The following is a 27,874-nucleotide window of genomic DNA, read 5'->3' on the forward strand; positions in this document are numbered from 1 at the left end:
TTTTTTCCCCCATGGTTTCAGAGCAGAGGGGGCTGAATGAAAATGCAAAGTGTCTCATTAAATTATCAACATCCCCACAAAATTCTGCTTGTGAGGCGACAAAACCTGGAAAGGTTCAAGGATTATGGATACTTATGCGAAGACCGTGCATGTGCATTCTCCCTGTGTGTGTATCTTTTTGTGTTTGGGGCTGTTGCATCACAGGAAGTCGTCCCCCCATCCCACTTTCTCCCAACCCTGTGGTTGAATGTGACCCCTTGGCCCTGGATCAAATGCTGCGCTGAGCCGAACACCATGAAGCCTCTGTCCTCTAAACCACGCACAGCCCTGTCCTGTTCTGCTCCGCTCCGCTATGCACGGATCAACTCCGTGCTTGCAGGACGCTGTGAGGCGGGAGGGAGGGACAGTGGGGCGGAGAGTAGAGTTTCAGAAAGAAGGTGGGAAAAGAAACGCGTGCAGTTTAACTAGATGCAAAACACATTTTTGGAAATCTAAGCAGGTCTCCTCCATGGAACGCCTGTGCTACCTCTCCGATTGCAGGGGAGTCAGATCGGGGAGAAGTTGTTCCTATTTTTAGTTCCACGCACGTCGGAGGGACGGAAAAGCAAACAAGACGGGTTGTTGGATATGCAAAGCTGAGTCGGGGAGGGGATGGAGGAAGGACCGGAGGAAGAAGGCGTGTCTTATTTGTGAAGTTCTGCAAGTTTAAATAACTGGCTCATTGCTGTCTGCACGCGAAAGACGAGGCTGACCCATCCTTCAGCCTTTCCTGATAGAATCAGACTTTTTTTGTCTTTCTGTTTTGTATGCATCAGTGCTGCATTTAAGTGCCTTCTTGACCCTGCGATGAGGCTGTAGAGGCTTTACGTGGGAACTTGTCCTGCCATGGAATGTCACCAAGTCGCCGGACGTTTTGCTTCCCTCTCACCGGATGAGAGCTTCGGGTTCGCATCCAGAGACACTGTCCGCATCTTCTGTCACTCCAAACAGAGGCTTTATTAACAGCCTAAAGGACAGCTAGTTAAATCAACTCGCACTTTAATTTTTCACTCTGATCCAGAAACGGCAGCTTGGCAATGCGGCGCATCGACAAGCTGAAAAAAGCCTTCCCCTTCGTGGCACGCTTCCATCTGTACCGTGTAAGTGTCCGCCGCGGTGCGGCCAGTTGTAGCTACGGCTTGGATCATGTGGTGGAAGCGCCACCCATGAATCATGGTTGTGGTATGGTGAAGTCAGGAAGATGTGAAGGGGGCTCTCCTCTGGGAGACTTGTTGTTGTTGCAGCAGCAGGATATTACAGCAGAACCTAGTCTGGGCCAAGAGATTTCTGTGCGTGTGTGTGTGTGTGTGTGTGTGTGTGTGTTAATTCATCACCACTATGAGGAATGAATTGAGCCAGAAATAATGTTGCTTTGCTGCTGCTGCGAATTCCCACATTCCTCTTTCTCATCCTTCCTTCATACTTCCTTTTTGGTCCTAAGCATTGCTTTTTGTATGGTAAGTGTTTGCAAAAGGGTCTGAGATGAAAATGTACTTTTTCCAACAGTTCTCACCACTTCTGGTTGCTTTTTAGAGGTAGAAAAACAAAACTATTAAAGTACCCTCAGTCCTGGACTTCTGACCAAAGTTTGGTTTCTCAGGAACCTGCTAGAAGTCACGTCTTAGGGTTGGAACATTGCAATCCTGTTGTCATACTCCAGTATGAAAAACATTTTCTTTTTTATTGGAAAATTATAAATACCTAAAAGATTATTAATTTATTTAATTTAAATTGAACACTACCAAGCAAAAAGCTATGTCTCAATTTTCTCTCTCTTCTGAAAGAAAAAATGCCATTTAATTTTAACTCTGACTTCTCTTTAAATAAAGCTTGTAAGTGGATGTACACCATAGTCATAGCGGACTTTTTTCCCCAATACTTAAACTCAATGCGCTCTATTCCGATAGCTATGCATAACTGAGCAGGTCACTCGATGAGGAAAAACCAGGAGCTGCAGCAGCTGATACTGTCTCTCACAGAGAATGTCATTCAGGGTAGAAAAAGACTTTATTTGGGTGAGGCAAAAATTATTTGATTGACAAAATAAAGTGACTTGCAAAACTGAGATTCTATCTTTGGTGGGCCATGCATGCAAATAATTATGAATTTGGTTATTGTTTACTAGAGCTAACCATAAAATCCATGACGGTTCACATGGAGATTCAAATACTAATCTGCACCAGTTTTCTTAATTTTGGGTGATTGACGATTGATTGACCGATCTTCTCTACTTCCACAAAAGTTTGAATATCAGCCGCTGTGCCCGGCACACGCTGCGCGATTAACAGTAGTCACCGCACTGTTGCCAACTTAGCAACTTTGTCTCTATATTTAGGAACATTTCAGACCCCTCTACAGACTTATGAGGTTGTGAGTTGTCAGAATTGACAGGTCAGGCTTTTTGAAGATTGGTGATTGGCCAAAGAACTCCAATCGGTTCACCCCCCACTAATCATTTAAAAAATGCCTTGAGCTGTATCCTGGTCTTACCCAAGGTATTGGCATTGGTTAGTATGTATTTATTTATTTACCTAATTAGCTGATGTAGAAATAACCATCTGACACGGAAATCCTGTTGCACCTTTAATTTGCCCCTTCATTCCTCACATATGACACCGTCATGAAGTCGAGGCCCTGGAGGAAGCCAGTCTGCGTCTTTGGCACTGTCTAGAGAAATAACACCCACATGTCGACTGCCAGGGAAGCTGCACTGCAGAGGTGTACTCGGATCAGCCGTATCAGTGGAACTACTGCTGGTGGTGTTCCTTACCAAAGCAATGCCGTCCTTAAAATGTGCCGGGGTCAGCCAGGGGTTTGTCCAAGCACCGTCTGGCTGTAGGTGGATTCAGATGACTGGAGCTGTAATCAATCCTGGAGCTTTCAAAAGATGTTATCTTACCAACTTTTATGGGTGTACAAAAATATGTATTGGTATACAAATTAAAAAGTCAGAAATTGCTTTATCTAAAATTGAGGCATTAAAATACCTTAAATTTATGAAAAAGCATTTTATAGGACAAACATTTTTTTAATGCGTTTTTCTATTCAAAGTTGTGGAAACTTCTGCTAAATAACTGCTAATGCAACCTTGGTACTTAGCTCGCTAGCATTTTGGTGTCATATCATGGGTAAGGAAAGTAGGAATGTATCACCAGTTGGCTAGACAATGTTTGTTGCTAACCTTTCTTTATATTTAGTTTTTCAATCTTAAATTTGATTCAAAGTAGCATTTAAAAGGTCTTAAGTCTTAAATTGGACTTTCTGAAGCCTGCAGATACCCAGCTAATATTCACTGAGTGCAAAGGGAACAGATGAACGTGAATGTATTTTGTATTTAGGAATATTTAAACATTTATTTTAAAGTTTGGCCCCATATTTTCTGTGTGTGCTTGTGCATGTGAGCCATACTGACGTTTGGCTCCTTAGGCCACCAGTCATTAAACAATGGAGGCCAACCTTTAAGTAAGCGTATTTGAAGTGGCAGAGAGGAAGCTGTGACCCCCTCTGACATTTCTGTCTGGACCTTGTGACCTCGCCTTTGCCAGCACAGGAAGTGTCTCGGTTATTTCCCACTGCCGTATTCGTGGCACTTTGGTGTTTACTCCGCTATGAGACAGGGAGAAATCTCCTGAACAGGTACAGTTCTTCGTCCGCTGCAATTTAAATGTACTTTCTGGTCGGCTGTCACCTTGACGGCAGTTAGGATCACGTTGATGCTACTGTCCTTAAACGTGGTTTTGTTAAGCTGACGGCGATGGATGATATTTTCAGTTGGTGCCTGTGAACAATGAGCACTGATGCTCTGTCTTATTGCATTGCGGTCACATTGTGTTGAAGCTTCCCTGTTCTTCTGAGTGACACTGGCGGCGCATTACTTATCTTGAGTATCTGTTCTGTGCTGGAGGGATGAGTGTGAAGCATGTGGATGGTTCCCACCAAAGCTAGCATTATATAACATTCCTGCCTTGAGGCCTGATTTTGGCCTCTAGGCCTAAATCAGTAAACTAAGACGTTGTTGGTTATCGTCTTAGTTATTGTGTGCTCAGTTTTGAAACCAGCATCTTTTGGGGCACATCACCAACCAGGCCATCCATAACACTGAGTACAATTTTGCTATTAACAAAGATGCCCAATTTCTCATCTCTAACATTTGAACTTTTTAAGAATATATTACACCACCTATATGAATAGCATTCAAAGTACTTTTTCAAGCCTTATGACTGTGGGAGTCTATGAATTTGTATTGCGTAAAGGTGACTCACGGAGTAGCAGCTGTTTCATTGTTATGACAAGTAATAGTTTTAAACTGGTTTCAGAATGTTATTTTAGCAATTTGCTAATGACTCTTAGAGAAAGCCAGGTCTACTCTGGAGATGATTGTTGAAAAATATTATATAATGATTCTTTGAAGGACATTAATGAGATTTATTATAACATCTAACTTAGCTCAGGTATTGGTAGTGTTTTTTTAATTTTATTTATTTTTATTATTTTTTTAAAGATGTGTTAAAATAAAATTATTCTTTGTGCCTGACAGATTCTTAAAACTTGTTCTTCCCTCAGTCTCCACACTGAAGAGTGTTATGTTGTAGCCTGATGGCACATTTATTGGATGGAAAATTTCCCAACTAACAGTTTTTCTTTTTTTGTCTGGGAAATTTCTATTTATTACATTGAGATGAAAGTGAAAACATGGTGGATACATTTAAGTAGCTGAAATATTTTATGGATTTAGTTTCCCGCCTTACTTGTGTTAAAGAAGTTATGATGCAGCAAAGCTAAAAACCTACTTGTATCCTGACTTGAAACATGTGTTTTTCTTCCAATCTGAGATGAACTTCAATTTCCAAAGTGGGACTGTAAACAATCACTGCAGAGGAAGCCGCCTGTGAGCTCGGTTCCTTCTGTTTTCGTACAGAAAAGAATGGTTTCCTGACTTTGTCTCAGGAAACGTAGCGACAGCATTTGAGTCGGCACTGATCGATTTACACCCAGTGTTTTCTCTCTGTTTGTCCTCCAGAGACTGGGCAGTGGCATGCAGTGTGAGGAAGGAACAGAATGGCTGCTGGAGCTGCTGATGGAGGTGCAGCTCCAGCAGTACTTCAAGAGGATCCGAGACGACCTCAACGTCACGCGGCTCTCGCACTTCGACTACGTCAAGAATGAAGACTTGGAGAAAATTGGCATGGGTCGACCCGGTGAGGCAGAAGATCTGTGCGTGTGACGTCAAAAGGCAGAGTTGTGCTCATTACAGATGTTTGTTTTTCACATTTATTGTGCCAAATTACACTGCTGATCGTATTTGTTGACTTACTCTGGTAACTGGTGTAAAAAGCCTTAGAATAAGTTCAGTAGGGCTGGACTGTGAGCCAAGTAAAAATAAAGCAGAAATAAATTATTTAATTTTGTACATATACTGAAAAAATAGACATCTTAAAATAAACAGAGTCACCAGCCATCTTTAAGGCTGTGTACTTAGTATTAGGGCCATATTAATAAAAGAATAAGAAATAAAATTTCAAGAATAAAGTCATAGTATTAGGAGAGTCGTACAGAAAAAGTGTTTACATTGATAATAATGTTGTAATATCATAACTTTATTATTGAATTTTTATTTTATTTTTATTTTCTTAGTGTGATCCTAATAGTCTGTCATGTTTATTAATATTTCTGTTTTGCATATGTATTTCCTTTTGCGGTTAATAATGGCTCAGTGTCATCAGATCTAAATACAATCCTCCAAGTCCCAGCTGATAATTAGACACAATAGGAGGAGACAGTGGAGTGCTGAAGCTTTTGTCTGTGGTGTGTGTGTGTGTGGGTGTGTGAGTGTGAAAGAGATCACATCAATCGTATTCTAAATCCACTTAGTGAATTCCCTCGGGGCCTCCCTTCACAGAGCTACTTCAGACTAATTAAATCCCAGTTCTTTTCTACATATAGGCGCTCACAAACTTTTTATCTGCCCACTCCTTTAATCATCTCTTAAAGACTTTATTTTTAACCGTTTTTGCTGTTTTCCACAAGTTTATCCTCTGTATAATTTTAAAATTTCATCTTACCTCTGTGTTTCACTTTTTCCGCATCGATTCAGGCCAGAGACGTCTTTGGGAGGCCGTGAAGAGGAGGAAGGCCAAGCGGAAAACCTGGATGAGCAAGGTGACGGTCAATAATCGATTCATCAAACGCAGGAACGCGTTTCATTACTCTAGTCCGCTGTGAATGAGAAAGATGAGCCTTCTGAAAGAGAAAGCTCTCTGCGGCACTTACTCTTAAAGTTGAGGCAAATATTTATTATAAGCCTGGCGGGCCACCAGGCTTCACTTGCTGCCACACGAGGCTAAGTGTTGTTTAATATAAAAAATACTTGAGCTTTGTACACTGAAAATATTCAGTTTAATATATTAATATGCTGACTTATTGTCCATTGTATAGAAATACTTCTTTTATTCACTTTTAAATGTGAGCATTACAAGCACTACATAACTTGTTTTAAGGACCACTGGCTGATTACTTCATTAGGATGTGACTAAGGTGTCAAAAGATATTTATTTTAATTGCATTTCATTGTGTTTGCCGTCTTTTAAGACGCTGTAGTAAGTGTTTAAGTATTGTTAATAGTGTCTTCCGATAACACATAATAATCTAGTCAAATTTAAAAAATTTCTGTGAACCTTTAACTTTTTGTTTTTTCTAACACAAAACCACGGAGGATGGCCCTATCGACCATTAGCGCCGGGCTCAGCAGGTTTTCTCCTGGAAACGCTGCATAAATGGATTAGCTAAAAGACAAGACTCTTAAAAAGTCAACAGGCTAACTTAAGTCCTCCAGGAAAACTGTGGTAAACAAATAGGAGTGCCTGTTGGCAGTGGAGTCACAGGATCTATAATTACACCTGTCTGTTTCCGCCTCTGGCACCATCCATAGAGAGTCATCTGCTTCCTCAGCATGCTTTCTGAGTGTGTGTGTGTGTATGTGTGCGTGCGCGCGTGTGTGTGTGTGCGCTGCTCAGCCGCAGCTAGAATCTTGTGAATGCCCAGCCTCCTATTTGAAACCAACTGACCACACCGTGACCACAGGGTGGTGGTGTTTTTAAAAAGGTCTGCCCCATTATGTCATGTCTGGTTTTGTTGAGAACGCTAATGGCTACGGGTTATATCCAGACAGTTGTATGTGTTTGGTACAGTGGGTCCATTCAAGAGTCCACTCTCTGTCCTTGTGATTATAATGAGCTCATAAGTCTTAAACCAACATAATGTCAGCGACTCAGAAAGGTGCAAAAGTTTACATGATACTTGGTGAACCACAAAGACTACAGCATAAGGCGTATTTGTTAAATAAAAGGATAATCAGTCTTTTTCACCAATGCAAATCTGTAGAGTGTGTTTATGAAACAGTGATCTTTGTTCCAGGTGTTCAGCGGGAAGCGGATAGAGGGAGAATTCGCCCAGCAGGGCCAGCTGGCCTCGTCGTTCCGCAAACTGTCCCTCACGCCTCCCCTCTGTCTGGGTGATGGCGTCCTGGACACTCAGCTACACGGCGGCGGCGGCCCACTGGACGGCCAGCAGCAGCAGGCCCTCACCTGCCTCATCCCAGAGAAGGACCTGACTCTGTTTGAGAAGCTCGGTGACGGCTCGTTTGGTGTCGTGAAAAGAGGGGAGTGGCTGACGCCTGGAGGGAACGTGGTGAGAAGACGTTTCTCTGGAATGAAGTGCAGTTTTCACGGCAAGGCTGAGGGGAGGGAGGGAAACCAGCCATAAATCTGTTTTTGGGATCCTCCAGCTGAACGTGGCAGTAAAGTGCCTGAAGACGGATGTCCTCAGTCAGCCGGACGCTCTGGAGGATTTCATCTGCGAGGTCAACGCCATGCACTCCCTGGACCATCAGAACCTCATCCGCCTCTACGGCGTGGTTCTCACACACCCCATGAAGATGGTGAGGGCTCAAACTCAAACGCGCAGCAGTTCTTCATAGATACGTTGCATGTTAGTGTTTTACATGTGGAAATTTTGCGCATACACAAAGTTGGAGGGCAAAAAGACAATTTTTTTACGCTCCATCCGAAGCTGCCCTGCTGCAGTAGAACAATCCTATTAACAAAACGAAACCTGCAGGTGTAGGTAGTATGAATTTAGTGCAGTTTGCCACAGCAAAAGGAAAATAACACTGAAAAAAAACTGAGCAACTCAAAAACGCTTGTATTCTTTTATTTTTCCCTCCTCCTTGTCAGCTAGGCTATAGAAAGATGTACTTTCCACACAAAGTACAGACTAATCAGTCTGTCACCAGTTTTCTGTTTTCAAGCTTCATGTTTTATTCGGCGATGTTTTTGTAATTTGCACCTCGGAGTTGGCCTCCAGTACTCTTTGCTGTCCTTCCTCTCAGGTGACCGAGCTGGCTCCTCTGGGTTCTCTGCTGGATCGCCTGCGATGCGTTCATCCTCAGGGCCCGGTGCTGATCCACACTCTGTGCCAGTACGCCGTTCAGGTAGCGAGCGGCATGGCTTACCTGGAGCAGAGACGGTTCATCCACAGGGACCTGGCAGCGAGGTAAGGCAAAGACAGGGACGCTACCCATGTAAAGGAAAGTTAGAAGCACTAATAATTGCTAACTACACCCTCTTCTTTGTTCAGGAACATCCTGCTCTCCTCAGCTAACAGAGTGAAGATCGGGGACTTCGGCCTGATGAGGGCGCTGCCTAACAACGACGAGCACTATGTGATGCAGGAGCATCGCAAGGTTCCCTTTGCTTGGTGGGTGAAGGGTTTAAACTAATGCATTTCAGATCAGGGGAAAAATGTAGTTTTATATAATTGATAAAAATCATAAAAATAAGTTGGTGAAAATTGTCCACAGGAGTTGGGATTATATATGGGGCAGTGGCAAGAACATCTCAAAGGTCAACCTTGTGAAGAAAAGAAATATTTGATTAATTTCAGAAAGGGAAACTTTTATATAGAGACTTAGTCCACATAAAATGAAATATTTCAAGCTTTTATTTATTCTAATTTTGATGAATATGACTTAAAACAATGAAAACCCCAAAAATCTCAGAAAAAGTTTAATTAAAACATAGATATTATAAAACACTCATAAAGAGGTGAGTGGAGGGGAAAAGCATGTTATGAAATGGTTGCAACAGGGATAACCAAAACTATAAGAGTGATGGTTTTTATTAGTAGTATTATTATTATTTTATTGCTCTCATGGAATATTTTACTTTTCATTTACGGTTAACCGTGGGATGATGTTACTGCAATCAAATCGAAATACTTTTTAAGACTTTGTTTCAAACGTCTTTTCCGGACGGTCAATAAATGTGGCAGGTACCAAGTGCACAGCGGTTATTGGCTTCGGTTTCCTGCCTGTCCTGTTGCAGGTGTGCTCCAGAGAGCTTGAAGACAAGAACGTTCTCCCACGCCACTGACACCTGGATGTTCGGCGTCACTCTCTGGGAGATGTTCACGCACGGCCAGGAGCCCTGGCTGGGCCTAAACGGCAGCCAGGTAGGAGCTTAAACCATTCGCCTCACAACAGCCAAGACAAAGGACTCACATTTACTGTCATCTTGGTAAATGCTAACATCAACACCTCTGGAGCATGGACACCTGATCACTTTCCATGAACCATGAGCGCCATCTAGTGGTTATAGAAAGAAAGGACTGCGGTGAAGGATTACATCATATAGTAGCTCAAGAAATGTGGAAATGTTACCTGAAATACTCAGAGTAAGCACATTTGTTTGCTTAACCCTTGTGTGATCCTAACATTCAAAAGCTATTTTGCTTGATGAAAAAATCTGATATTTATCAATTCAACTCAATTTAATTAATTAATTTTTAACATGTATTTTTGTTACACAATGCAAAAAGACGGTCAACGGCACAACACGCTTTTCTTTTTCTTTTTACCACAAGCCAAGTGTTGTAGCAGTTTTCTTTTACACAGTAAATATTTACTGTAATGATAGAAATGTAAAGTTATTACTTCTGAATTAATTTCACTGAAAGGGAAAAAAAGTCAACAATTTGGAACTCTTTAGTCAACGGTTCAGTCCTTTATATTTTTTTTCGGAAGTGAAATATAAAAATACGTCTCATAACACAACAAAACAAAACGTGGCTTGATTTTGTGAACAATTTAACATCAACTCTTATGTTGTGTCTCATAATTATATGAGGGGTTCAACATCAGGTGTTGAACTTATCCATCCCGCCCCACGTTGAACTTAAGATGAAGAACATCCCAATGAGGTGGAGATGTTCTTCACCTTATAAAGATGCTTTTATGTTGAACATCTTCAACAGAAGCCAAAGCACATCCTATGCTTAACATTCCAAGTCGTACATCAAGTGTTCAACACAAGACGTTCAAGAAAATCTTCACCGCATGAAGACGCTCCTATGTTGAACATCTTCAGCACAAGAATTTGTTCAACATCAGATGTTCAACTTCTTATGCTGAAGATCTTTGCTTTGGGTATTTTTTCTCCAGGTAATGAATCACTTTTGACTTGCAAGACAACACAAAGGTTAAGTACATATTACTAGGCTACACAAGTCTGGTGTATCATATGTTTTTTCTTAAATCCTACTGTTTTGTTTTGTTATTTCTGTCATTTCTGCCACTTCCCGGAATATTTTATATATTTGATGTGATGTATATATCAAGTATGAGATATAAACGCTCTAGAGTGTTGCCTTGATGCATGTTTAAGAAATCCTTTAATTTCCGTGGCAACCACTCAGCTGGGAAAAAAACAGCTTGGAGGACTTTCAAGGATGAAGCTCCTCCACTTGGCGAGTTTCCAGACTTCTTAGCTTCTGACTCACAGAGCAGCCACTCTCTGTAACTCCCCCATTCAGCTCCTTCAGACTAGCCATCAGTAAATGGCAAACAACTGGTGGAACTGTCCATCTGCTGACCTGATTCTGCCATCTGCCGCTCAGTGAAATGCTGGTGTAAAACGTTGTTAAAGGGTTAATAGAGGAGCCATGTTGTGAAGACTTCCTGATGGTGAACATTTAGAAAGAGCAGAAGTTTTTAAATTTCAAGATATACATTTTCTTTTATATGTTCAAACAATTGAACATAAAGTTACTTGATTGTTGTATAAAATGAGACTGTGCCTGAAAAAACACACACCGCCTCTTTAAGTGTCTTTTTGTGTGTGTCTCTCTTTCAGACCATGCCTACCGACATGTGCGCTCTGCAGGACTTCGATGAGCTCGACAAGCTTCACATCAAAGTCAACGACGTCATCACCATCATAGAGGGGAGGTCAGTGACTCGGACCGTCGGGGTCGGGGAGCGTTCGGTCGCGGTTCGCTGACTCGCTCGCATGTTTCAGGGCGGAGAATTATTGGTGGCGAGGGCAAAACAAGCGCACCCTGAAGGTGGGGCAGTTCCCCAGGAACGTGGTGACGTCCGTCGCGGGGCTGTCGGCGCACGACATCAGCAGGCCTCTGAAAAACAGCTTCATCCACACGGGTCATGGAGACACCAACCCGCATCGCTGCTGGGGCTTCCCGGACAGGATTGACGAGTAAGAAGCAGCTTTCATCTGAAATAAGTCTCTTTTTGAATGTCAAATCTCTTCCAAATGTTTCGTTCTGTGAGATGTGGGAAATAAATATCGAACTTGTAACCAGCAGAGGGCACTCCTACATTATATTATAATAATTGCGCCTGCTGATTGGAATAAAGTTGTCATGTTGACACTGATGGTTAGTCTGTCCTTGTCTTTCTTTCAGCCTGTACCTGGGGAATCCCATGGATCCTCCTGATGTTCTGGGAGTGGACCTCAACCCCGCTCGGTCCACACAGCTGCCAGGACGAACCAAAAGTGGGTTAAAGTCACACAAAGAGAGGTTTAACCAATCATTAAAAGTGTTAATGTATTCTACTACATGCACAAGTTTGCAAAAGTATCCTTTTTCACATTTGATCACAACCACAAACCTCAGTGTATTTTCTTTGTTTTTTTTTTATGTGATTGAGTCACAAAAATGACATTATAATTATGAGGTGAAAGGAAATGTTTACAAATCAAATATGAAAATTGTAGGGGACACATTGTTTTATACTTGTACTATAGTGTTCTCTGGTGAACCTTGTTTTTAAACGAAACAACTGGATTTGTAGTTTGAGTAAATTACACATGTGAATTCTCGTCACCACGTTGGTAACTTTTGAAAGCTGATGGATGCAGAATGGGGCTCTGAATATAACAGCAAGGTCTATTTGCCTTTTTTTTTATTATTTCAAAAGCATGATTCGTTTTCCTTCCACTTAACAATTATGTCCTATTTTTGATGGCCTGTCACATAAAATCCCCGAATAAAATGAGGGTTATGGTAAGTGATAGTGATCAGGTTTCACTTTGAAATCACATTTTGTAGGATTAAATTGAGATATTTTGGTACTCCAAATATTTTTTTGCTTGCTTTCTTCTGACCTAAAATTTAGAAAGAATCCTCAGTATGCTTTCTGACCTTTGCGTATTTTATTTCTGTCTCTGCTGCTGCTATTTTTCCTCTCTTTGTTTTCTCTTTGCGGCTCTGTTTTTATTTATTTCTGCAGAGGAGCCTCCCCCCCGGCCTCCTCAGCCAGCCATGTTAATCAAGAGTAAGTCTGGTTTCTCTCAGCAGCTTCTTAGCCACTGTTCCTGTCTTCTCTGTTCCCTCTTTGCTCCACTCTTCAAAGGTACATTTTTTTTCACACTTTTTTTCTTATCTCTCCTTTGCTGTGTTTGCAGTGGCTCTGTCCCCCTAACAGTTTTTCTTCCTTAAAATCATTCTTCATTTCCCTATCTGTGTCCATCATTCTTTTGGTGCTTTAACTGGAACGATTTTCAGTTTATATCGTATCGTTTTTGGTGTCAGGTGATCTCTACGTGGTTGACACGGTTACTTACACTGAAACATCGTTCATTAATGACTGGAATCTGTTTTCATCTCCAGAACCGTGCTACGATCCGGTCACTGAAGACGAGGATTCCACCTCTGCAGCACTCAGGAGATTATCTCTTAGGAAAACCGGTTCGCTCAAAGGTCTGAAGCTTAAACCTGCCGCGTGGGTCTCTGCTAACAAGCAGAGTGGCCGGACCTCAAGTTCAGCCCACACCCCGAGCAGCGAGGTGTCCCTTATTGACTTCGGGGAGGATTTCTCACTCACGCCCTCTCCTTCACCCCTGGTCGAAAACCAAAATCCAATGCTGGCAAAGCTAGCGCTGCAAGTGGGCAACATCCTGGACAAGACCCCGCCTCAAAGTCCGTCCAAGTGGCTGCAGCGGCCCCTGCACCCCACGCCGGTGGTAGACTGGGACGCCCGGCCGTTACCGCCGCCGCCGGCCTACGACGACGTAGCCCAAGATGAAGACGACATGGAGGTAAGCTAAACCAGAGTAGCTTCAGTGAATCCAAGAAGCAAAAAAAGTTTGTGTAAATTTTTTAAAGGGGTTCTCCAGTGGTGTATTTCTCCACGAATAAATGTACCACAAGAAAAATAGAGCCTGGCCAATGAAAAATGGATTTTCACTGCAGGTTTTCACCAGACGCCTCACTCTGCTTTGTTTATTTCTTGGTAATCAGAAGAGGCACGAGAATTGGGCGAAACGTTTGGCGTTTAGTGAACAGGATTGCAGACTTTACAACCATTAAAAATTTAAGTTTTAACAAAGTTTCTTAGAGATTCTGAAGCTAAACTGAATTGAATTGTAGTTGCAAGGAGTAAGGGTAGAAACGATTTATTAGATTAATTGTGATTAATCAATTTTCTTAATTGTCAACTAATTTAGTAATTAATCTATAATTAACTGGAGTATATTGACTGAAAAAAGACTATTTGCTTAAATAACATACTCAGAGCAGTAATGAAACCAAAACTGTACAGAATATCTTTCTCTATATATATTTGCATTTATCAAAAAATGGATAGTATAAAAAAAACCGTTTAGCCAAATCACCTCAAGGACCATAGTTTAACTTCACTGAGTTCAGAGTCACTAAAGGATCACTATGTTGGTGCATTTTTGGCAATAGACCGTTAATTTCCTTATTTGAAAAAGAAATTGGATTATTTGCTTGTTTGCATCTTTTTATAATAATTCATACAACATATAAAATGTTGCGTAAGAAAGGCTTAAGTGGCTTAATGAAAAAAGTCTTTAAAATGTGCCATTTTAAAAAATTGAATTAATCAGAATAATCAATAGAAAAATTGATTACTAAAACAATCATTAGTTGAAATCATACAAGGGTTCATCTTCACATTTGAGCCACAGTTTGACCCATAACCATGGCACCGCAGTGGATGCAGAATCTTAAGCAAACAATTATGGAAAATAGAAAAACAAATCGTCAAATCCAGAAAGACATGATGTTCTATATATTGCAAATTGTACCAGATGAAACTTTGATTTGATGGAAAATTCTGGTTGGTAACTTCTGACCGCCTGTCTTCTCAAAGGTGAGCTCCATCACCAGCTCGGAGCAGCAGCTCGAACACAATCAGACTGCTGACCACGGCGTAGACGGAGCTCTCTCCTCAGGACAGGTGACTGAAAGCGACGGCATCATCTCGAAAGATCCAGAAAGACCGGTTCTGGAGGACAACCTTTTCCTTCCCAGCAAGCACAGCCACACTGTCTCCCCGTCCTTCTCCCAATCCGCAGAGATTTTCCAGGAACTCCAGCAGGAGTGCATGAGGAAGCTCAACGTCCCGACAGGTGGGGTTGGTCAGTGGACCCATCAACAGCATCTCTCCATCAATGAGGACAAACCTCAGATCCCCCCACGTGTTCCAATACCCCCTCGCCCAATAAAACGGGGAGACTACACGTCCGCTCGCTGGTCGAGGGACCTTTCTGTTTCCCCGATGCTGTCGGACCCCACGTACAACATTTCTGGCACAAGCTTGGAACGACCGCCTCAGATCCCGCCCAGAGACCCTCTGTCCCAGCCCAACTCCCGGACGCCAAGCCCCAACTGTGCGGTGGTGGGCTCTCTGCAGCAGAGGATCTGCTCCGTTAGCCCCTCCACCCACCAGTCCTCACACTCTTATTGCTCCCACCTCTCCACATCTCCTGGCAAACCTATGCCGACCACACATAGCTTTGCCTCGGACCCCAAATACGCCGCCCCAAAAGTGATCCAAGCCCAGGGGAGGGACAACACCAACAGAGGTCCCTGTATCCTGCCCATTGTCCGAGACGGGCAGAAAGTCAGCAACACGCACTATTACCTCCTGCCTGAGAGGCCGCCGTACCTCGACCGTTTCGAACGCTTCTTCAGAGAGGCTGAGAACCTCCCAGGCGGCAGCAGCGCCGAGGACAGGCATGCACGGCACACCAACACGGCCACCGTGAGACCCATGGTGGTCACTGCCCAGACAGTTCAGGGACTCGTCCAGCCGGGAGAGCTGAAGGCTAACTTCTCCTGCAATAACAACTTTGGCATGAGCACACAGCGGTCAGGGATGAAGACATCAGTCAGTCTCCCTCGTGTGTGTTCAGACGGGCTGATGGGTCCAACAGTGAATTCTTCCTGCACCAGGACAGAAGACGGAGGGAACTCTCTGGACAGAGTCCAAATGGTATGCTTAGATTATACAATCCCCGTTTTACCGTCTTGTCTTTAGCCAGCACATGATGCAAATATAATATTTCATTAGGCTTTTTTCTTCCAGAGCTTCCCTGTGATTGATGAGAAGCTGCTGCACTGGGAGGGTTTTTGTGCTTTTTATAGCAGACCTTATGTCCAGATTAATGTTCCCTGTGATTAATTGTTGTAAAGCGAGTCTAAGGTGGTGACCTCAACCACATAACCATCTGTTCTTGTTTCTCTCATCAATAGCTTTGAACATTTGCCTCTGATACCTCACTAGGGAAGATATATGGTCAGTTTTAGATGCGCTAATTAAATGTGATGAACATTTCATATTTATTAGAGGGTTTGTTTGTCCTGTCTTTATTAAACATGATATATACATATATATATATATATATATATATATAAGTATGTGTGACTTGCAGATTAGCACAACGCTGTCTCTTTCTCACCCGTAACCGTTCACTGCTGGTCAGGTAGATAAAGAAGGCTGTTGGATTTTTACTTTGCTTATAAAAAATGGATTTCATAGAGAGAAAGTTATGGTGTGTAAACTAAACTGGGAGTAGCTGGGTAATTAGTCAGGCCATCTACTCCGATAAATCCTGCAGTTAGCAGTTTTCAAACTGTGTTTTCTTAATGAGTGTGATAGGAGGATTCTTCTCCAGTTTTATCACAATCAATTTAGCATATTTTAAATCTATAACCATTTAAAACTTTGAAATGCTTTCACATCGGTAATCGTTCCAGACTTGCACGTCTTTATTTCTTTTAGTATTTTGTGTACTAAGAGCCGCATTGATGTGTCCTCTCAGTTGATCCTGATAAATGAATAGCCATGGATTGATTTTCTTTATTCTGGAGGCAGTTGGAAACGCTGAAAGCTCTCCATTGATCTGGCAGATACAGAGATGTTTGGCCGATTACAAGAGCAGTGCAATGAGATTTTAGCACCATGTATAAAACGCACTGCAGATCAATGGGAGACACTGACATGCACTGCATAGTTAACTAATTGATGTTTTTGGTTGTTTGTTTTTGGTGGTAATCATGTGTGGAATTACTGCAAGCTTTCTGCTCCCCATGACAGCATCGTCAGTGTTTTTTTCTTTGAAGTTTGGTTTAGTTTGATTGAGCTGAAATGAATACGAGACTTCAGACTGATGTTGGTTAGTTTAGTGGGAGGTGTGGGACTTCTCCCTGATCAATGGAAATGCTCAAATCTCACATCAGCGGGTGAAACTAAAAGTGAGTCAGTTGTTGGTTTTAACATTTGTTTAAAATATTGATTGAAGTCAATACAGATGATTTCATCACCAGGAGATGTGATTATGGTGTTTATACCAAAAAAAAAACAAAAAAAATTCTCTTAGATATCTGAGAAAAGCTGTTTGGAATTGGTGTGTGTTGTAGATGGAGATTTCACTTTTGTCAAGCTGCCTTTGTGCAATTTCAGGTGCAGGAGGCTGTTCACGGCGTGACAATAGCAGAGTGTCAAGCCGCCCTCCAGAGCAACAGCTGGGATGTCCAGAAGGCTGTGCATTACCTAAAGGTGAGAGCATATGATTCACTGCATGGGACAATCCTGCATCTGTGCTGCTCTCTGTAACTGTTTAGTGATGGACTTGCACTAATCAGAATATAACGGCTCACTCCGATGTAAAACTTAGAAATGATTATGGAAGTGACATTTTCTGTCTTTAGCTAGTAGCGCAGTTAGCACCCTGCATTGTGAAAACTTTGCATTGTAGATCCCAGCCTTACCTCAGGTTTCTAAAACACTTGTTCTATATCAGCTTGTTTAAGATCAGAAGTTAATATTGAAATCTCAACAAGATGAAGCAAACTTTTCTGAAATATATTAATCCTTTTTGTTGTATTCTAAAAGTCTTGCTCTCTGTGGCTCTTCACACCATTAATGAGCTAAAGACATTCTAGATAATTGGAAATATGTTTAACTCAGACCTCCTGAAGTCACATAGTTTGGTTCTCCCTGGTTTAAATTATATTTGAACCAGCAAATTTACTGTACTGATTGATTTGTTGGAAATATTTGTTTTAGCTGCAGATCCGTCTTTGCTACAATTGAAGCAAAGGAAATGTTTTGTTACTTCATTCAGAGAGAATACAAATCTATTTAAAAAGAAAGGGACGAATTGTTTATCCAAATGTTTTAATATATTTCTAGTATTTTATCAAAAGACTTAACCGATAACATGAAATGTCTGGAGAGATGGCTGATTTTTTTTCACATTTTTTTATCCAATTAAGCGACTACTAAAACAATTCTTAGCCGCAGCACCAATTATGTATTCTTCATGCAGTAATGGCATCCACTCTGAAGAGTGTTTGCAGTATAACCCGATAACAGTGAACATATGTTGAATTTTGACTTTCCGGCTACCGCAGATCAAACTCGAGATCTGATTCTTGTTAGCATCCACTCATAATTATTTTTCCACTAGTGAATCTTGTGTCAAAAAGATTGTGAAATGTTAATAATCAAAATAACAATCTGGTTGTTTAACTGATAAAAAGTCCAAAGTAATTTTAGGTTTTCTTTTCCTTTCATCTATTGATAAAATGGTGTTGAACTCATTAGCTTTTTTACTTTTCCCCTTTTTGGGTTTCTGTTTTTCTTGGTGCTGTTGCTCTCTTAATCATTTATCGATCTCTGCTCACCAATGGCAATATTTCCAACTTTCTTCATGTTTGTAATGAGAAACACAGGTCCAGACATGTCCTATGTTATTATTGGTTCATGGCTTGTGTTTGTGTGTGTGGGCGTGTGTGTCTAAGACAACAAAACTGTCAGTGTCACCATCTGGAATAGGAGCCTTAAGGACCATTTGCTCAGAGAACAATATCACAGCAACAATGGCAGATTTTGATGGCTTGCTAATGAAAACCCTGAAAATAAAATAAAGTTAAAAGAATCGAAAAAGTTTCTGTCATTCTCTGGAAAAAGATATGAGCATCAGTGTCATTGTGATGATATGTTACTGTCAGCTCTCAGGAGAAGAAACAAGGACAAACTTCACCCTAAGAATATTGAAGAATGGCTGGCAGAGTCATTTTCACACAAATACTGTGTCAATGTAAGATTTAATGGCCCTCAGCCAAGACTGTTTCTAGAGGAAGTGTTTGCTTCTCCATCGGTCATTTCACATAAAACACAGTGACCGTAAAAAGTAACGGTGTTGTGTGTGTGTAGGCGTGTGTGTGTGTAAACTTTGATAGGGTTCACGGGGATCAAACCCTGTTTGATTAGGACCCCATTTTGTCCTCGTAAACCCACTGTTCTCAACATCGACAGGGATTATGTGGACAAAATTGGGTCCTAATGTAGTGAACCCCATTTTTAGGATTCAGGTTAGAGCTAAAGTGTGGATTAAAAAGAAAGATTGATACACACCATACACACATGGATTATAAAGAAAGACTACGTAACTATCACTTAACACTAAAACATGGAAGGGAGGCTTTCTTTGCAGATGTCATAAACAAAAACATCAACAATGCTCGAACTTTATTTGCAACAGTTGACAGGCTCACAAACCCTCCTGTGACGTTACCACCTGAACTCCAATCTAATGCTGCCTGTAAAGTTTTCCAGCTTCTTTTCAGAGAAAATTCAAAAAATCAGAGGATTAATCTGCACATCAACTTCAAAGCCAGAACCATTGCTGTACCAAAACAAAACAAATACAGAAAAAATGACCCACTTTCAACTACTTAATTATAAAACCCTAGAAGAAATTATAAGTCAATTAAGTTCAAGCTCCTGCTGTCTGGATGTCCTTCCCACACATTTCTTTAAGAAAGTCCTGCCTGTTATTGCTACTGATCTGATCCAAATCGTAAACTCATCGCTTACATCAGGTGTTTTCCCCCAGGCCTTAAAAACAGCAGTCATCAAACCACTGTTAAAAAGAACAACCTGGACAAATCGCTATTGCAGAATTACAGGCCGATCTCCAACCTCCCATTCATCATCAAAGTTATTGAAAAAACTGTGTGTAAACAATTAAATAGTTTCCTCATGATGACCAACTGCTTTGACACTTTCCAGTCTGGTTTTCGTGCTCACCACAGCACGGAGACTGCCCTCGTAAAAGTATTCAATGATATCCATATAAATATGGACTGTGGGAGAACCACAGTGTTGGTTCTCTTCTAAATCTCCCAGAAGTCTGTTATTAGGACACAGAGGAGATGGGGTTTGAGAGGCGAACCCATCTGTGTCAGCACTTTACACTGTCGACCATGACATATTACTGAATCGACTGGAGAGTTGGTTGGACTCTCCGGTTCGGTGCTCGACTGGTTTGAATCTTACATAAAGAACAGGGATTTCTTTGTTTCAATTGAAAACTTCTTATCAAAGAGGTCAAAGGTCACATGTGGGGTACCCCAAGGTTCAATCTTAGGACCTCTCTTATTTAACATTTATATTCTCCCACTAGCTCAGGTCATAACAGGAAATAATATTAGCTACCACAACTATGCGGATGACACACAGCTCTACATTACGATGTCACCAGGTGACTCTGAACCCATCCAATCACTGAATAAATGTTTAGAACAGATAAATGTGTGGATGTGCCAAAACTTTCTCCAGCTGAACAAAACAAAACTGAAGTCATTATTTTTGGACCTAAAGAGGAACGATCTAGAGTCAATGCACAGCTTCAGTTATTACAACTAAAAACTAACGATCAGGCCCGAAACCTGGGAGTAGTGATGGACTCGGACTTGAACCTCCAGAGCCACATAAAGACAATTACAAAGTCGGCCTTCTATCACCTGAAGAACATCTCCAGGATTAGGACTAATGTCTCAGCCAGATCTAGAGAAACTCATCCATGCGTTTATCTTTAGTCGCATTGATTATTGTAACAGCGTCTTCACAGGCCTGTCCAACAAATCAATCAAACAGCTGCAGTTGATCCAGAACGCTGCTGCTCGTGTTCTCACTAGAACCAGGAAGATAGAGCACGTAACACCAGTTTTAAAGTCCCTCCACTGGCTCCCTGTAGCTCAAAGAATAGATTTTAAAATACTGTTGTTAGTTTACAAATCACTGAACGGTTTAGCACCACAATACATCAAAGATCTGCTGTTGTTGCATCAACCTTCCAGACCTCTCAGGTCTTCTGGTTCTGGTCTGCTCTGCATCCCCAGAACCAGAACCAAGAGAGGAGAAGCAGCTTTCAGCATCTATGCACCAAAACTTTGGAACAAACTTCCAGACAACTGTAAAACAGCAGAAACCCTGACTTCTTTTAAATCGCAACTAAAAACACACCTGTTTAGAGTTTCATTTGAAATGTAATATGTAACAATGTATTGTCTATTATATGTTGCATGACTTTGTATTCTTGTGTTTATGATGTAAAGCACTTTGAAATGCCTTGCTGAAATGTGCTATACAAATAAAGTTTGATTGATTGATTGATTGATTAATTTGAGATTAGACATTTTAGTCAGTTAAGATTACCAAAATAATCACCTACAAAGTTGAATAAAGTGGATGTATTTTATATGACAAATCCTAAAACACAATGCTTTACTTCTGTACAATCATGAAAAGATTCAAAAATATCACAACATATAATGAAGAGGACAAGTCTGTTTTATTCTGGCGTACAATTTCCAAAAGCCTGAAGGTTTTATGTTTGTTCTTTCAGACAATTAGAATGCAACAATTAATATGTATGTTGTGTCAGTGGAAATAACGTTTTGCGGTCTTTATGGCTAAAAATTCAGTTTATTTACAATTAATCTTATATAATTAGTCCGGGACTGTTCAGCCATCACACAGTTGAGTAGGAGATGGTGTCTTTTCCCCAGAGACAAATGTGTTGCAATGCAAATTGTGTGCATCAACCTTGGAACAAAAGCAAAAGATCTAATAAAGATGGTATGAGAATGTAATTATCAGTAAACCCAATCTTCTATGGACTTCTTCCTCTTTGATTAGTCTTTCAGTCCACTTCAGAGTTTAGTATGACTGAATGTGAGACAACGAAGAGGAAAAGACGTTGGATATCTTTTTACCATGTGCAGGACTTTAATGTGATAATTTTGACTAATTACTTAGATTTAATGAGTTAAACCTTTTAGCGCAAGTAATTGCAATTTTCGTATGTATTATTTTACATAAAATAGTTCTGAGTGGAATCTTTGTATTTGCGTGTTTCTAGTACGCTCGTAAACCTGCCACACAACAGACGACAAATCAGCTTCTCAACTTGGGGTTCAGTTTTGCTTCAGAATATTATCTGATGGGACCCTGGAAAAAACGTATCGTTGTATTAGCTTATTAGCGAAGATATTCAAATCTAAAATAGCATCTCAATGCTAATATGGAGCAACAGTACAAACTTGACCAACGCTGAGGTCGATGTCCAAAGTCCACCATCCTGAGATCTTGTATTTTTTCAAAAAGGTTCAATGACTGATCAGGAGTTCCTGAAACACTTGAAAGCTGTTTGCTTTTAGAAAGTTTTCTAGCTTAGTATTATTGAGGCCATTTTTACGAAGGAGAAATTATTCAACCACTGAGCGCTCCAATTTATTCTACAACAGACTTTTGTTTTTTTTGCTTAACAATGGCTTGATGTGTGATGTGCCTTTCTGCAGGTGGAGCAGTTGTTCTGTTTGGGTCTGAGGAACCGGTCTGAGTGTGTAAAGCTGCTGGAGATGTGTGACTGGAACCTGGAGAAGGCCAGCACTCAGATATTAGAAGATTATGGAAGACAAAGGTGCGGTTTTCAATTCACTTTTTTTGAACGAGACCTTTTAGGTCAAATGTTCAAAAGCGAGACTTCCTTTTTATTTAATTTATACATGAGCTTCCAGTCTACATACATGTGCCACAGATTTAACACGTCATCCGTGACAGCAGTGCCGTTTGAATATTTATTCATTGTTTCTGGAAATTGATGTCAGTCACTTCTGACCCAGTTCTTCTTGCTGACATACCTGTCTTAGGAAAACGTACTACTGAACCGCCCCGTCTTTGCTGAGCTGCTGGAGCTTCGCTTTGTGTATTCTCGCTGCAAGTTTTCTCTGTCTGGCACCAGCATGATGCAATGTTTCTATGACCGTTGTGCTTTGTTAATGAGGCCGCGTGTCACATCTGGCTGCCACAGGGAAAACATACTCTGTCTTCTTTCTGCAAAAGAAAACGTAAAGTGTTTTTTTTATATGTATAATTTTTTTAGCTGTTTTCGCTGCTCTGTGAGGAGTGTGTCCTTCCGATTGTGTGGTTTTCGGGCTGCGGTACACAGTTGCAACAGATCCAGCATAAACGGGGAGGATGTGGTTGCTAATAAACTCACTCATCATTGGTCTCATTGCGTTGAAACAACTGGGCCAATTACGGTGATGCATGGCGACAGGCGCGAAGCCTCCGCTGCGCTGCTGAACAGAGAGCAGTGCAGCACAGCATGGACCGCAGAGGCTCACAGCGCCGCTGGGCTTCTATCCACTTAACTTGCAAAAGTATTTATACACCTTGAACTTTTTTACATAACAATGTCACAACAGATGAAGTGAGGTATAACGGTAGCGGATGGAAAATCGAACGAAAACCTAAACATGTCTAGAGACTAATGGTAGACGCATTTCCATTAGTGAGCAAATCTTTCTTTGTGTTTCGTTAATATATATATATATATAAAAAAAACAATTTCACAAATGTGGTTTTTTCATTAACTGGGAAATTACATTAAAACCACATGTCACAAGTCACTAAATTATGGCAGATGTAAACAATTACATGAGAAATAGTCATAATTCAGCAGTGGCACTCGCGCTCGTTATTTATCAGCGATCAGAGGAGACGTTGGCATGTGATCCAGGCGTTGACGCAGCAAACCCATCGGGAGCGGCTACGAATGCAGTGTTTTGGGAAAAATGTAGTCGGTGAATTTACATAAGGCCTGCGGATTCACCACATTCAAATGACACAGCTTTTTATGAATTGTACGATGCTGTGAGTGATCTGGTGGGTAAAAAAAAAAAAAAGAACAGAAAACGAAAATAAGTCATTCTCCCACCACTTCCTGTCAATAGTAACATCCAGCTGTTGGTCATGTGACTCGTGAGGTATGAAAACAGTGTTTCCATTGCAGTTTTGCAAATAAATCCATTTTGATACGGCCAAACAACCACCTCATCCTAGCACAGACATTTATAGAAAAACATACTTTTTTTTGTATGCTTCCACTAAGCAAATTTATTTTTGTAATCTCCTCGCCATTCATAGTTGGAAGTTTAAGCTGGATAGCTTATAAACCAACTCTCCTTTAAATTTCCCTGCTGTGTTTCTCTCTGACTCGTCTACTGTGCTGCTTTTTTCTTCATGATGTTGTTTGGTCATTAACGCTCTCTTAAAAAGCCTTCCAGGCCTTCGTAGACAGCTGCATTTATACTGAGATGAAATTACACACTGGTGGACGCTGTGCTAATTACTTGCCTTATGAAGACAATTGGTTGGTGATTTGGGAACGGTTTCTTTTCTCTTCATAATTATAGATTGTTCTATCGCATAAAATCGCAATCAAATACCCTGAGGTTTGTGCTTTGAGGTGCCAGAGTACGTCTTCAAGGCACTGATTGTTTTTATTCTTTAAGAGCATCGACTTAATGCAACAAAAAAATAACATATCACTAACTAAATAAACATCAAAAAGCTCAGCAGTGTCTGATTGCTTACCATTTAAACAAATCATTTTCATTGGCCTCTCTTTCGGCAGCAGATCTGTTTCAATCGTCAGTGAATCGGTTGGTATTGATCCACGTTAAAAGGGAGAATCTATTGTCCAGAGACGTTCATTAAAAGCTTGGAGCTCATCAAAACAAAGAAGAAAAAAAAGTGGGATGTGTACAATGATAAATGTACACACCTTGGAGTGTGTGCTCCCTCTGATTTCAGAGAGTGCGCGCAGTTTTCTCCTGACATCCAAATGCTTCTCCTCTCCTCTTTATATTACAGCCGTTGCACATATCTTCAGGTAAATAAGCATTTTTTTGTTTTAAGACAGGTGAGTGAGTCACATCTATATATGCGATGCTCACTTAGAGGACCTTGCAAAACTTTTCACGCTCCCTTGAACTCGTTCACCTTTTTACAACTTCCAAGCACAAACTTCAATATATTTGATCAGGTGATTTGACTGGACTCTGCATTTCACCTCATAAAGTCCTCAATCTAATCTCAAGCTTCTTTATATTTACAGATGATGACTGAAGCTTGGACTCCTCTTCAGCCGATCGCCGTCGACTTCAGTCGAGAAGAGAAGACGAGAAGCACAAACTGGTGAACTTTGATCTGAACCCATCGGTCATAATCACAGACACTGGAGCGGAAAACTAAAGTATCCGAGTCGCTGTCTGACCTTCATGTGGACTGTTGATGTAATTGTTGCACTTAGTTACAAAGACCTCGAATCTGACCGTCTGGCAGGCCAGGGAGGAAGGAACGAACGGTCCCAGACAGAAAGACGGCACTCTGAGCTGTAACGGTTTACAGAAAGAAACAAATAAAACAACAACAACAACAAAAAAGACGGAATAATGTTCTCAGAACGCAGAGTCAGCACAAAACCCCAAACCGCATGCATCTGTTTTGTTAAAGGTGAAGCTCATCTGCTGGCAGCTGGATCACCACTTAGCTCTAGAGAGAAAAAAGGACAATAAAGTGTTTAATTGGCTGGTGGGCAACTATTGTGGAGGAAATATTTGTGTTTCTGTGTCAAGCTAGATGTTTGTTGAGAGTTACGCTGCTGGAAGCTGGAGAGTGTGAGGTGGAGGGAGGGAGGAAACACGGTTACAAATAATAATAATAAAAAAAAACTTTGACTTTATAGTTTGAAGAAGGAAGTGAGTCGCAATGCGGTGCTTCGCTCTCTGCTTATAGAAACACATAAAACCTCTTGGAAAATGATGAATAGATGTTGGGGAGGAAGAGAAAAGGCCAAACAAGCACTTAAGATGATGATATTTAAAAGATATGAATACGCTTTACAGGGAGAAATACATGCTATTCAGCATGTAATGTAATTATTATTTTTTTCCTGAGTAAAGATTGTATATAATATATTTTATTTTGCATCTTCCCTTAAACAAAAAAGATTGTATACAAGACAACACGGTGTGTGGAATATTACCGAACTCCAGGTACAACCGGCCCTCATTTCCTCCCTGTAAGCACTTCGCCCTGAGAGGACTCCCATGCATCAGCCGAAAACCTCAGCCTGTGCAGTTTTCCGCATGCGCCCCCAGACCTTGTTGGCAGCTAATAATGGCGGGGAGAGTGAAGTTTTTTGCTCCGTAATCATCACTTCCCGGCGGTCCTGCGACGCTTTCAGTCAGCAGCTTTACGGGGCCGATCATTTCCAACTGGCAGGGTAAAGTCAGACTCACTGTGGGAGAAACTTTTTTTTTTCTTCTCACTCTGTATTGTCATTGCAAAAGGAGTATTACAGATGCACTGAATAAGTTGGAACTGCGGGGGGGAAATGGTTGAAATTTAAATGGATGTTTCAGGACTTTTGAGTTGCGGTTCTTTTAAAAGGTTCCTTTTATTTAGCCTCAGTTTTTTTGATTGGAGGATGAAGCAAACGGCGAGTCTGAAGGGGAGGGAGGCCAAAGTGGGCTTTTACCATCGTAAACCGACTCAAAATGTGTCAGAGCGGTTTATGAGAATGCTGTTTTATGGGCCATAACGCTACAGCCATATTCACACAGAAGCCGGCTCTTATTTTCTTGGGGAAACGGAGGCTAGGAGACACTGCACTGCCAATGATTTTGCTTTGTGGAAAAGGGAGACAAACATGAGTTGTAGAGCATTTCTGGTCAGATTAACCACCTGCTAGAGAAGTAAAATGGGGCGGAAAAATCTAAACATTTACTTGAACTGTTCATATAAATCTTTGCTTTTTTTTTTTTTTATGCCACTTCGCTTTTATTTCATGTAGGAAGATTATTGATGGCGCACTACCTCCGAACTCCATTTCCTGTAGCGGGGCGGGGGGGATCTTTTGCAAACATGAGAATGGTTTAAGGGTTCGTAAAGCCAGCCCGTCCCAGATTAGCTGTGCGCTTCAGCCTCCTGGATTTATGCCACATGAAGAGTTAAGCTGCAGTGTGAAACATTTTATAAAAAAATGTTTTTACATATTTGTTAAAACTGTCAGTTGGCACTGGGGGATGGCGGAAGAGCTCATTTCATTTATTTTTCTTCTCACATCATCGATCTCATATCAAACTATCACAACAAAATGATAGTTTTAATAAATATACTTTTATTTTTTATAAAAGTTACACCCAGCAGCTTCATTTAGGCTGAACTTCAGAATCTTTATGGAAACCACCTTGAGTATTGTAGAGAGTTTTTTTTAGGTTTGTTTTGTTTTTGTTTTTTTACAGCAATGGTTTCCCTACATGTTGTCACAATAAGTTTGTATAAAACTGCTTAAATCCTCTGAAAGGCTAACAGCTTGGAGAGGCTAAGCTATGTAATTTAGCTTTTTTGACTGATCTGTGTCAGCTCTAGTACCAGGGATGTTTTCTATTATAAATCTTTCCTCTGATCTGAACCTCATTAAAAAAAAAAAAAATCAAAACTATCCTTTTAAAAGACCTAGAAGAAGCAGGATGTAAAGGATCTCACGGTCTGCGTTCAACACACTCACCTGTACGCTCACTGGGTCTGTTTGACGTCTCCGATAAGCTAACCGACAGGAGCATCCGACCATTTTCACGTCTGTGCAGACTGGTTCTGACTAACCGACTGTTTCCAGGGTTAAAGGATGACATTGCAAAGGAGAACATCAGGGCTTTCCTCTGGTTTGGACTCTCTCTCTCTCAGGTAACATGTTACCTGTTCATGTGCTGTTTGTCTTCACAACGAGCTGCTGTAGTTTCTGTTTTTTAGGACTGAAGTGAACCTGGGGATCTCTCCCACACCTCCAATTTATATGTTTATCTCTGTAGATTTTTTTTCTTTCTTCTGTCAGATTTGTTTCTGTAGAACCTTATTTTTATTTAGTCTTCTCTCTTCATTCTGCTGTCTCCTCTTTGCACTCTGTGTTGATCTGAAAGACTCCTTTAAAGTTGCTCTTTATTGTTTCTCTTTTCGCCATTGATGGAAACAAAGTTCATGCTGCCGAATTTACAGATGTATTTTTTATTAAAGAAAGGAGTAATTTTTGTA

The 27,874-nt window shown here is 41.0% G+C and overlaps 1 protein-coding gene across 1 annotated transcript; it reads left to right on the forward strand.

Moving 5' to 3' along the window:
• The first annotated feature begins 714 nt into the window (after positions 1-714).
• Positions 715-27,874, forward strand: tnk2b (tyrosine kinase, non-receptor, 2b). Its single transcript, XM_055032694.1, has 16 exons — positions 715-1,139; positions 5,060-5,237; positions 6,134-6,198; positions 7,453-7,725; positions 7,823-7,975; positions 8,426-8,589; positions 8,674-8,793; positions 9,420-9,546; positions 11,226-11,320; positions 11,391-11,585; positions 11,794-11,885; positions 13,003-13,430; positions 14,510-15,634; positions 17,105-17,200; positions 22,294-22,415; positions 24,897-27,874. Exons 1-16 carry the CDS (start codon positions 1,077-1,079, stop codon positions 24,898-24,900), a joined length of 3,300 nt encoding a protein of 1,099 aa, XP_054888669.1. The 5' UTR covers positions 715-1,076; the 3' UTR covers positions 24,901-27,874.

The sequence above is a fragment of the Poeciliopsis prolifica genome, unplaced genomic scaffold (genome assembly GCF_027474105.1).
Source record: "Poeciliopsis prolifica strain line A6 unplaced genomic scaffold, Auburn_PproV2 SCAFFOLD008, whole genome shotgun sequence".
NCBI classification, from domain to species: Eukaryota; Metazoa; Chordata; class Actinopteri; order Cyprinodontiformes; family Poeciliidae; genus Poeciliopsis; species Poeciliopsis prolifica.